Source organism: Ranitomeya imitator, chromosome 1, assembly GCF_032444005.1.
Source record: "Ranitomeya imitator isolate aRanImi1 chromosome 1, aRanImi1.pri, whole genome shotgun sequence".
Lineage (NCBI taxonomy): Eukaryota > Metazoa > Chordata > Amphibia > Anura > Dendrobatidae > Ranitomeya > Ranitomeya imitator.
In genome coordinates, this window is record NC_091282.1 from 33521938 (window position 1) to 33534545 (window position 12608).

At 50.1% G+C, this 12608-nt stretch overlaps 1 protein-coding gene across 1 annotated transcript in view; it reads right to left on the reverse strand.

Annotated features, from left to right (window-relative positions):
• SPEF2 (sperm flagellar 2) overlaps window positions 1-12608 on the reverse strand; it is a 159593-nt gene that overhangs the window by 18308 nt on the left and 128677 nt on the right. The window contains exons 28-32 of the mRNA XM_069745962.1: window positions 11605-11736; window positions 8383-8521; window positions 7727-7956; window positions 6678-6784; window positions 3043-3225 (exon numbers count right to left, since the gene is read on the reverse strand). Of these exons, the coding sequence (XP_069602063.1) occupies window positions 3043-3225; window positions 6678-6784; window positions 7727-7956; window positions 8383-8521; window positions 11605-11736 (791 nt within the window). The remainder of the gene's footprint in view (window positions 1-3042; window positions 3226-6677; window positions 6785-7726; window positions 7957-8382; window positions 8522-11604; window positions 11737-12608) is intronic.

Consider the following 12608-nt stretch of genomic DNA (forward strand, 5'->3'; position numbering starts at 1 on the left):
GTAATGTATGTATACAGTGACTGCACCAGCAGAATAGTGAGCGCAGCTCTGGAGTATAATACAGGATGTAACTCAGGATCAGTAATGTAATGTATGTACATAGTGACTGCACCAGCAGAATAGTGAGTGCAGCTCTGGAGTATAATACAGGATGTAACTCAGGATCAGTAATGTAATGTATGTACACAGTGACTGCACCAGCAGAATAGTGAGTGCAGCTCTGGGGTATAATACAGGATGTAACTCAGGATCAGTAATGTAATGTATGTATACAGTGACTGCACCAGCAGAATAGTGAGTGCAGCTCTGGAGTATAATACAGGATGTAACTCAGGATCAGTAATGTAATGTATGTATACAGTGACTGCACCAGCAGAATAGTGAGCGCAGCTCTGGGGTATAATACAGGATGTAACTCAGGATCAGTAATGTAATGTATGTACACAGTGACTGCACCAGCAGAATAGTGAGTGCAGCTCTGGGGTATAATACAGGATGTAACTCAGGATCAGTAATGTAATGTATGTACACAGTGACTGCACCAGCAGAATAGTGAGTGTAGCTCTGGAGTATAATACAGGAGGTAACTCAGGATCAGTAATGTAATGTATGTACATAGTGACTGCACCAGCAGAATAGTGAGCGCAGCTCTGGGGTATAATACAGGATGTAACTCAGGATCAGTAATGTAATGTATGTACACAGTGACTGCACCAGCAGAATAGTGAGCGCAGCTCTGGGGTATAATACAGGATGTAACTCAGGATCAGTAATGTAATGTATGTACACAGTGACTGCACCAGCAGAATAGTGAGCGCAGCTCTGGGGTATAATACAGGATGTAACTCAGGATCAGTAATGTAATGTATGTACACAGTGACTGCACTAGCAGAATAGTGAGCGCAGCTCTGGGGTATAATACAGGATGTAACTCAGGATCAGTAATGTAATGTATGTACACAGTGACTGCACCAGCAGAATAGTGAGTGCAGCTCTGGGGTATAATACAGGATGTAACTCAGGATCAGTAATGTAATGTATGTACACAGTGACTGCACCAGCAGAATAGTGAGCGCAGCTCTGGGGTATAATACAGGATGTAACTCAGGATCAGTAATGTAATGTATGTACACAGTGACTGCACCAGCAGAATAGTGAGTGCAGCTCTGGAGTATAATACAGGATGTAACTCAGGATCAGTAATGTATGTACACAGAGACTGCACCAGCAGAATAGTGAGTGCAGCTCTGGGGTATAATACAGGATGTAACTCAGGATCAGTAATGTAATGTACAGTTAGGTCCATATATATTTGGACAGAGACAACATTTTTCTAATTTTGGTTATAGACATTACCACAATGAATTTTAAACAAAACAATTCAGTTGCAGTTGAAGATCAGACTTTCAGCTTTCATTTGAGGGTATCCACATTAAAATTGGATGAAGGGTTTAGGAGTTTCAGCTCCTTAACATGTGCCACCCTGTTTTTAAAGGGACCAAAAGTAATTGGACAATTGACTCCAAGGCTATTTCATGGACAGGTGTGGGCAATCCCTTCGTTATGTCATTCTCAATTAAGCAGATAAAAGGCCTGGCGGTGATTTGAGGGGTGGTGCTGCATTTGGAAGGTTTTGCTGTGAAGTAAACATTCGGTCAAAGGTGCTCTCCATGCAGGTGAAACAAGCCATCCTTAAGCTGCGAAAACAGAAAAAACCATCCGAGAAATTGTTACAATATTAGGAGTGGAACAATCTACAGTCTGGTCCATCCTGAGAATGAAAGAAAGAAAGCACTGGGGAACTCATCAATGCAAAAAGACCTGGGCGTCCACGGAAGACAACAGTGGTGGATGATCGCAGAATAATCTCCATGGTGAAGAGAAACCCCTTCACAACAGCCGACCAAGTGACCAACACTCTCCAGGAGGTCGGCGTATCAATATCCAAATCTACCATAAAGAGAAGACTGCATGAAAGTAACTACAGAGGGTTCACTGCACGGTGCAGCCACTCATAAGAATCAAGAATAAAAAGGCTAAAAAACATCTAAAAAAGCCGCACAGTTCTGGAAGAACATTCTTTGGACAGATGAAACCAAGATCAACCTCTACCAGAATGATGGAAAGAGAAAAGTATGGTGAAGGCGCGGTACAGCTCATGATCCAAAGCATACCACATCATCTGTAACACCCGGCGGAGGCAGTGTGATGGCGCGGGCATGCATGGCTGCCAGTGGCACTGGGTCACTAGTGTTTATTGATGATGTGACACAGGAATGAATTCTGAGGTCTTCAGAGCCGCCATACTGTGTGCTCAGATCCAGCCAAATGCAGCCAAACTGATTGGTCGTCGTTTCATGCTACAAATGGACAATGACCCAAAACATAAAGCCAAAGCAACCCAGGAGTTTATTAAAGCAAAGAAGTGGAATATTCTTGAATGGACAAGTCAGTCACCTGATCTCAACCCAATTGAGCAGCATTTCACTTGTTAAAGACTAAACTTCAGACAGAAAGGCCGACAAACAAACAACAACTGAAAACCACCGCAGTGAAGGCCTGGCAGAGCATCAAAAAGGAGGAAACACAGCGTCTGGTGATGTCCATGAGTTCAAGACTTCAGGCAGTCATTGCCAACAAAGGGTTTTCAACCAACTACTAAAAATGAACATTTTATTTAAAATTATTGAATCTGTCCAATTAATTTTGGTCCCTTTAAAAACCGGGTGGCACATGTGAAGGAGCTGAAACTCCTAAACCCTTCATCCAATTTTAATGCGGATACCCTCAAATGAAAGCAGAACGTCTGAACTTCAACTGCATCTGAATTGTTTTGTTTAAAATTCATTGTGGTAATGTCTATAACCAAAATTAGAAAAATGTTGTCTCTGTCCAAATATATATGGACCTAACTGTATGTACACAGTGACTGCACTTGTATTTCTATATCTTTGTCTTTCCTTTATATCAGTTTTATGGTTTTCTATTATTAATTGGATTTGTCTGTAAACAGCAGAGATTATTTTCAACTTTATCCGTCACCTGACTGTAGAGCTCTTGGTGAACTATGCCGCTTCCACTGTCATCTGTATCCTTGAATCTCTGCAGGGTCCTCAGGAGTTCGGGCAGAGACGGGTACGGCCAGGGACATGACACTGATAACAAGAACTTCCTCCAGTTTATGTAATCTGAGCCATCTGACAGCGCGGAGGTTATGTCCTGGACCTGGATACAATTGGAATGACACTCAGATGGTGGACAAAGTTTCGCGTCTCATTTTGCAAGACGCGGAGGAGCACATAGGGCTGTAACTAAACACCAAATAGAGGTAACAGCTGGACATTCCCTTTAAGTCTAATGTGTGGATGGTTTTGCAAAATTTCCTTCCACCATACATTGGGGCAGTGATATTAGGGCCCAATCTGGCGGTCTTTAGAAGGGGTTGGTGAGAAAACGACAAGGCCTGCTCCGATCTATCACCACCTCCGCTCCGATCTATCACCACTAGTGATGAGCGAATATACTCGTTATTCGAGATTTCCCGAGCACGCTCGGGGGTCCTCCGAGTATCTTTTAGTGCTCGGAGATTTAGTTTTCAGGACAGCAGCTGAATGATTTACATCTGTTAGCCAGCATAAGTACAGTACATGTGGGGGTTGCCTGGTTGCTTGGGAATCCCCACATGTAATTAAGTTGGCTAACAGATGTAAATCATTCAGTTGCGGTGATGAAAACTAAATCTCCGAGTACTTACAAATACTCGGAGGACACCCGAGCGTGCTCGGAAAATCTCGAGTAACGAATATATTCGCTCATCACTAATCACTACCTCTGCTCCGATCTATCACCACCTCTGCTCCGATCTATCACCACCTCTGCTCCGATCTATCACCACCTCTGCGCCGATCTATCACCACCTCTGCTCTGATATATCATCACCTCTGCTCCGATCTATCACCGCCTCCCCTCCGATCTATCACCGCCTCCGCTCCGATCTATCACCACCTCCTCCCCGATCTATCACCGCCTCCACTCCGATCTATCACCGCCTCCGCTCCGATCTATCACCGCCTCCGCTCCGATCTATCACCACCTCCTCCCCGATCTATCACCGCCTCCACTCCGATCTATCACCGCCTCCACTCCGATCTATCACCGCCTCCCCTCCGATCTATCACCGCCTCCGCTCCGATCTATCACCACCTCCTCCCCGATCTATCACCGCCTCCTCCCCGATCTATCACTGCCTCCACTCCGATCTATCACCGCCTCCGCTCCGATCTATCACCGCCTCCGCTCCGATCTATCACCACCTCCTCCCCGATCTATCACCGCCTCCACTCCGATCTATCACCGCCTCCACTCCGATCTATCACCGCCTCCACTCCGATCTATCACCGCCTCCGCTCTGATCTATCACCACCTCCTCCCCGATCTATCACCACCTCCACTCCGATCTGATCTATCACCGCCTCCGCTCCGATTTATCACCGCCTCCGCTCCGATCTATCACCGCCTCCGCTCCGATCTATCACCTCCTCCGCTCCAATCTATCACCACCTCCTCCCCGATCTATCACCACCTCCGGTCTGATCTATCACCACCTCCGCTCCGATCTATCACCGCCTCTGCTCCGATCTATCACCTCCTCCGCTCCAATCTATCACCACTTCCTCCCCGATTTATCACCACCTCCGCTCTGATCTATCACCACCTCCGCTCCGATCTATCACCGCCTCCGCTCCGATCTATCACCACCTCCTCCCCGATCTATCACCACCTCCGCTCCGATCTATCACCACCTCCGCTCCGATCTATCACCGCCTCCGCTCCGATCTATCACCGCCTCCGCTCCGATCTATCACCACCTCCTCCCCGATCTATCACCACCTCTGCTCCGATCTATCACCGTCTCCGCTCCGATCTATCACCGCCTCCGCTCCGATCTATCACCACCTCCTCCCTGATCTATCACCGCCTCCGCTCCGATCTATCACCGCCTCCGCTCCGATCTATCACCGCCTCCGATCTATCACCACCTCCTCCCTGATCTATCACCACCTCTGCTCCGATCTATCACCGCCTCCGCTCCGATCTATCACCGTCTCCGCTCCGATCTATCACCACCTCCTCCCCGATCTATCACCGCCTCCGCTCCGATCTATCACCACCTCCTCCCCGATCTATCACCGCCTCCACTCCGATCTGATCTATCACCGCCTCCGCTCCGATCTATCACCGCCTCCGATCTATCACCACCTCTGCTCCGATCTATCACCGCCTCCGATCTATCACCACCTCCGCTCTGATCTATCACCACCTCCGCTCCGATCTATCACCGCCTCCGCTCCGATCTATCACCACCTCCTCCCCGATCTATCACCACCTCCGCTCCGATCTATCACCGCCTCCGCACCGATCTATCACCGCCTCCGCTCCGATCTATCACCGCCTCCGCTCCGATCTATCACCACCTCCTCCCCGATCTATCACCACCTCTGCTCCGATCTATCACTGTCTCCGCTCCGATCTATCACCGCCTCCGCTCCGATCTATCACCACCTCCTCCCCGATCTATCACCACCTCTGCTCCGATCTATCACCGCCTCCGCTCCGATCTATCACCGTCTCCGCTCCGATCTATCACCACCTCCTCCCCGATCTATCACCGCCTCCGCTCCGATCTATCACCACCTCCTCCCCGATCTATCACCGCCTCCACTCCGATCTATCACCACCTCCTCCCCGATCTATCACCGCCTCCACTCCGATCTGATCTATCACCGCCTCCGCTCCGATCTATCACCGCCTCCGATCTATCACCACCTCTGCTCCGATCTATCACCGCCTCCGATCTATCACCGCCTCCGCTCCGATCTATCACCGCCTCCGATCTATCACCACCTCTGCTCCGATCTATCACCACCTCTGCGCCGATATATCATCACCTCTGCTCCGATCTATCACCACCTCCGCTCCGATCTATCACCGCCTCCGCTCCGATCTATCACCGCCTCCGCTCCGATCTATCACCACCTCCTCCCCGATCTATCACCGCCTAAGCTCCGATCTATCACCACCTCCTCCCCGATCTATCACCGCCTCCACTCCGATCTGATCTATCACCGCCTCCGCTTCGATCTATCACCGCCTCCGCTCTGATCTATCACCGCCTCCGATCTTTCACCACCTCTGCTCCGATCTATCACCACCTCTGCTCCGATCTATCACCGCCTCCGCTCCGATCTATCACCGCCTCCGATCTATCACCACCTCTGCTCCGATCTATCACCACCTCTGCTCCGATCTATCACCGCCTCCGCTCCGATCTATCACCGCCTCCGATCTATCACCGCCTCCGCTCCGATCTATCACCACCTCCTCCCCGATCTATCACCGCCTCCGCTCCGATCTATCACCGCCTCCGATCTATCACCACCTCTGCTCCGATCTATGACCACCTCTGCGCCAATCTATCATCACCTCTGCTTCGATCTATCACCACCTCTGCTCCGATCTATCACCGCCTCCGCTCCGATCTATCACCGCCTCCGCTCCGATCTATCACCGCCTCCGCTCCGATGTTTCACCACCTCCCCTCCGATCTATCACCACGTCTGCCTCTATCTATCACCACCACTCTGACCAGGAACCCCATAAATTTGCTGGTACCTCACCTCCGACAGTGACAGATGCATCCACACACTGGGCAGCGCATCGTCTCCGAGAGTCACAGAGGTCAGATCCATCAGAAGCTCCGAAAATAACTTGGTTGACATAAGACCTGTAGTAAAAAGATCATATAATGGCATTGAGTGCAGAAGCAGCGCTCGAGAGCTCACCCCTCTCCTATATCTTTACAGCTTCCTCTATAGCTGAGGGGGCAAGTTGTACTAGAAGTATGTGTGGGTGCAGCCGAGAAAGACAGGGGCATCTGCTATAGGCACACAGTGTAAGGGGGCATCTGCGGCCAGTGCAGTGTGTAACTAGGGGCATCTGCGGCCAGTGCATTGTGTAACTGGGGGCATCTGCGGCCGCTGCAGTGTGTAACTGGGGGCATCTGCGGCCAGTGCAGTGTATAACTTGGGGCATCTGCGGCCAGTGCAGTGTGTAACTGGGGGCATCTGCGGCTGGTGCAGTGTGTAACTGGGGGCATCTGCGGCCAGTGCAGTGTATAACTGGGGGCATCTGCGGCCAGTGCAGTATGTAACTGGGGGCATCTGCGGCCGGTGCAGTGTGTAACTGGGGGCATCTGCGGCTGGTGCAGTGTGTAACTAGGGGCATCTGCAGCCAGTGCAGTGTATAACTGGGGGCATCTGCGGCCAGTGCAGTATGTAACTGGGGGCATCTGCGGCCAGTGCAGTGTGTAACTGGGGGCATCTGCGGCTGGTGCAGTGTGTAACTGGGGGCATCTGCGGCCAGTGCAGTGTGTAACTGGGGGCATCAGCGGCCGGTGCAGTGTGTAACTGGGGGCATCTGCGGCTGGTGCAGTGTGTAACTGGGGGCATCTGCAGCCGATGCAGTGTGTAACTGGGGGCATCTGCAGCCGATGCAGTGTGTAACTGGGGGCATCTGCAGCCGGTGCAGTGTGTAACTGGGGGCATCTGCAGCCGATGCAGTGTGTAACTGGGGGCATCTGCAGCCGGTGCAGAGGGTAACTGGCAAATTTGTTCCCCTTTAATATCTAACACTTTTACAAATCCCGTTCACTGTAGACAGAACTCACCACCGGGAGCCACCTGTGAAAACTGCTTGTGAAGTCGACAGAGTTGAGAAATGGTGAGGGTTGCCCCTGTGGCGCTCTCGACTGGTGGGGGTGGTGGTTGTGGCATTGGATCAGGCAGCACTTTTATATCTGCGTTTATGTAGAAGTCACTTTTCTCCAGGACGAGTTCATGTTGTATCTTCGTTTTGGTTTCAACGCAGTAATGAGCGATCTGGATCAGCTTCCCGATACTGCGAGGACAGAGGTACATTCCAGTGTTATAGATTGGGGGTTATATGGGGGGTATACTGGGGGAAAACGGAGACTATAAGAGGAGTAGAGAGGGGGTATACCGAGGATATAGGAAGGTATATGGGGTGTATACAGGGGGTACACAGAGCGTATACAGTGAATATATGGGGGCATACGGCGAGTATACGGGGGGGGGGTATACAGAGGGTGAACGGGGGTTACACAGCTGCAATCACTGGATGGGCCGTACATGTAAGTATCCGGTAACGTGACTGGATCCATGGCAAATTCCAACAAAAAAAATTCACAAGATCCACAAGCAAATCTGTTGTGCATTCTACTACTTTTATTTTTTTGAAAATTCCACCCCATGTGAAGGAGCGATAAATGCCCCCGCCGACTCCGGATACCATGAATGACTTTACCTTGACATCTCCGCCAGAAACTGCGCTCCCTGCCACATGTCCAAGTCTTTATAAGCCTGCTCCGATCGGGTCACAATCTCCTGACACATTTCGAGGGCTTTCGATCTTATCAGTTCCAGTCTGGAGGTCACAGACGCTTCTGAAGAAAGGAAAGAAAAAAATAGAATTAGACTTACCGGTAATTCGATTTCTAGGAACCCTCCACGACAGCACCATAGGAGGATACTCCCCGCCATAATAGGGACAGGAAACACAAAGTGTTTTTATAAGGGACTACACAGGTAACATAGTAACATGGTGACATATGTTACGATTTCTTGGGACTTATGGAACTCCGAGGTGGAGGATATCACATTCGCATCCAACAAAGCCGCAGACATTTCCCAAGATTTCTTCAGCAGACTATTTGTCTTGCGATCCATAGGGTCTCGAAATTGGGAGAAATCCTCAAAGGGCAAGGTCGTCTTTTTTGCCACCTTTGCTACTTGAATATCAGCTTTTGGTTCTTCTGTCCAGCATTTGGATATTTTCTCCTCCAGTGGAGATCTTCCTTTCAGCTCTGTAGGTGTTACTAAGCGCTTTTCCGGCAGTTCCCACTCATCCAGTATCAACTTTTGAATATTCTCATGTACCGGAAACAGTAACTTCTTCTGAGCTCTTAGACCCCCAAACATTTCGTCCTAAACTGTGTTCTGGACAATTTCGTCCTCCTCCACATTCATAGTGGTTCTCACCGCCGTCAGAAGCTCTTCCATATCTTCTGATGCAAAGTAATATTTCTTACTGCTTTTGGACTGATCTGCCCCTGACACAGACTCACCTTCTTCCCACCACTCACTAGTGAAGGATCCCGGACGTCCTTGAGAGTCAGAGTCAGAATGCTCCTCTATGGATATCTTCCTCTTCTCAGCCCCTGATGGCGTTACTGGGCGTTACTCCCTGTCCTGATATTCCTGCTCTAAAGATAATGATGCACCAAAGCCAGGTACTTACTGGGTTCAGGACAGGATCTGCAGAAGCAGAGCAAGAAGAACGACCTCCCTCCATGATAGCAAAGGTCTTACCTTGTGGTGTCTTCAATCTGGGATCCTTATATAGGGGCCGAGATCCCAGTGCGACATCCTGATAGGATGAACCTCCCCCTCTCCGTCTCCTTGGAATCTCTTCCAGGTGTGGATGATTCAAGCCAGAACGTCAGGCTCTTTGCACTGTGTGCATCCACTATGCTCCCGCAAGTGCACGTGCCCCCGCACGCACTTCTTCTGGCGGTGCAGTCCACCGTGGAACACAACTGGAAGTGTCGTCACCTTACCGCGAGTTTGCGTCTGACATAACTTCCGGCGGCTCCTGCCACCCTGCTTTACCTTAAGGCGCAGGAAGGGTGGAAGAGTCCCGAGTCCAGGAGTGACAAGATCAGCTTTCAGGCGGGTAAGGCCCGGAGCGATGGCGTCACCTGCCCTACTTGAACAACAGGTACCCTATGCAGTCTTTGTCTCCAGCCAAATAGCACCGCAGGAGGACCTCATCGCGCCCAATAGGGACAAGAAAAAACACTGGAGATAGGAATTAGGGTGGGGCTATTTGATCTCTTTGTGTTTCCTGTCCCTATTAGGGTGGGGAGTATCCTCCTATGGTGCTGTCCTGGAGGGTGGCCATTAGGGCAGGGAGTATCCTCCCATGGTGCTGTTGTGGAGGGTGACTATTTGGGCAGGGAGTATTCTCCCATGGTGCTGTTGTGGAGGGTGATTATTAGGGCAGGGAGTATCCTCCCATGGTGCTGTCGTGGAGGGTGACTATTAGGGCGGGGAGTATCCTCCCATGGTGCTGTCATGGAGGGTGACTATTAGGGCAGGGGGTATCCTCCTATGGTGCTGTCATGGAGGAAGACTATTAGGGCGGGAAGTATCCTCCTATGGTGCTGTCGTGGGGGGTGACTATTAGGGCGGGGAGTATCCTCCTATGGTGCTGTTGTGGAGGGTGACTATTAGGGCGGGGAGTATCCTGCTATTGTGCTGTTGTGGAGGGTGACTATTAGGGTGGGGAGTATCCTCCTATTGTGCTGTCGTGGAGGCTGACTATTAGGGCGGGGAGTATCCTCCTATTGTGCTGTCGTGGAGGGTGACTATTAGGGCGGGGAGTATCCTCCCATGGTGCTGTCATGGAGGGTGACTATTAGGGCAGGGGGTATCCTCCTATGGTGCTGTCATGGAGGAAGACTATTAGGGCGGGAAGTATCCTCCTATGGTGCTGTCGTGGGGGGTGACTATTAGGGCGGGGAGTATCCTCCTATGGTGCTGTTGTGGAGGGTGACTATTAGGGCGGGGAGTATCCTGCTATTGTGCTGTCGTGGAGGGTGACTATTAGGGTGGGGAGTATCCTCCTATTGTGCTGTCGTGGAGGCTGACTATTAGGGCGGGGAGTATCCTCCTATTGTGCTGTCGTGGAGGGTGACTATTAGAGCAGGGAGTATCCTCCCATGGTGTTGTCGTGGAGGGTGACTATTAGGGCGGGGAGTATCCTCCTATGGTGCTGTTGTGGAGGGTGACTATTAGGGCGGGGAGTATCCTCCCATGGTGTTGTCGTGGAGGGTGACTATTAGGGCGGGGAGTATCCTCCTATGGTGCTGTCGTGGAGGGTGACTATTAGGGCGGGGAGTATCCTCCCATGGTGTTGTCGTGGAGGGTGACTATTAGGGCGGGGAGTATCCTCCTATGGTGCTGTTGTGGAGGGTGACTATTAGGGCGGGGAGTATCCTGCTATTGTGTTGTTGTGGAGGGTGACTATTAGGGCGGGGAGTATCCTGCTATTGTGCTGTTGTGGAGGGTGACTATAGAAAAATAATTAAAAAAAGGTTCAGCACCATATCGGGGGCTGCAGCTTTGGTGGTCTGTGTAGGTACGAACTCCTGTATCTAGGGAGAAAAATAGCTCTATACTTCATTCCTGGGTGCTCCTGAGTGACCAGAGGCATTAATACCTAATGGTCCGGGGACGCCGGGGTATCACAGAGAGTAATATTTATTCCCTGGTGATCGAGAGCAAAGAAAAAAGTGTCTAACCGTCAGACAAGGGAGGAAGACGAGGGTTGTTGTGTTGTTCCCTGCTGGTCTGGTGGAGGAGAGGGGTTATACCTATGAGTCTAGGGGCCATGAGGAGGGTTTGTTTTGCTCCCTGGTTTCGGGGCTATAGGGCAGCGTTACTTTTTGCTCTTATTATTACCAACCTTCGTACTCCAGAGCTGCCAGATATTCCTGCTTCATTTTCATTTTACATTCCTGTTTTTTCTGCAGCTCGGAGTCGTCCTCGGGGGCTGCGGGTGGTGGTGTAGGGGCGGCAGGTCCTGGCGATTTACCCCCTGGGATAATACAAATATATGGAAGTCTGGACTAGAGAAAGCAGCCTCACTATAATCTGCCCCATAGCTCTATACAATGGCAGCCATAATACCCCATAACAATCGCAGTCATAATACCCCCATAACAATGCCAGCCATAATACCCCTATAACAGTGCCAGCCATAATACCCCATAACAATCGCAGTCATAATACCCTCATAACAATGCCAGCTATAATACCCCCATAATACTGCCAGCCATAATACCCCATAACAATGCCAGCCATAATACCCCATAACAGTCGCAGCCATAATACCCCCATAACAATGCCAGCCATAATACCCCATAACAATCGCAGTCATAATACCCCCATAAAAATGCCAGCCATAATACCCCAGAACAATCGCAGTCAAAATATCCCCATAACAATGCCAGCCATAATACCCCATAACAATCGCAGTCATAATACCCTCATAACAATGCCAGCCATAATACCCCCATAATACTGCCAGCCATAATACCCCATAACAATGCCAGCCATAATACCCCATAACAGTCGCAGCAATAATACCCCCATAACAATGCCAGCCATAATACCCCATAACAATCGCAGCCATAATATCCCCATAACAATGCCAGCCATAATACCCCATAACAATCGCAGTCATAATACTCCCATAACAATGCCAGCCATGATACCCCATAACAATCGCAGTCATAATACCCCCATAACAATGCCAGCCATGATACCCCATAACAATCGCAGTCATAATACCCCCATAACAATGCCAGCCATAATACCCCATAACAATCGCAGTCATAATACTCCCATAACAATGCCAGCCATACTACCCAATAACAATCGCAGTCATAATACCCCCATAACAATGCC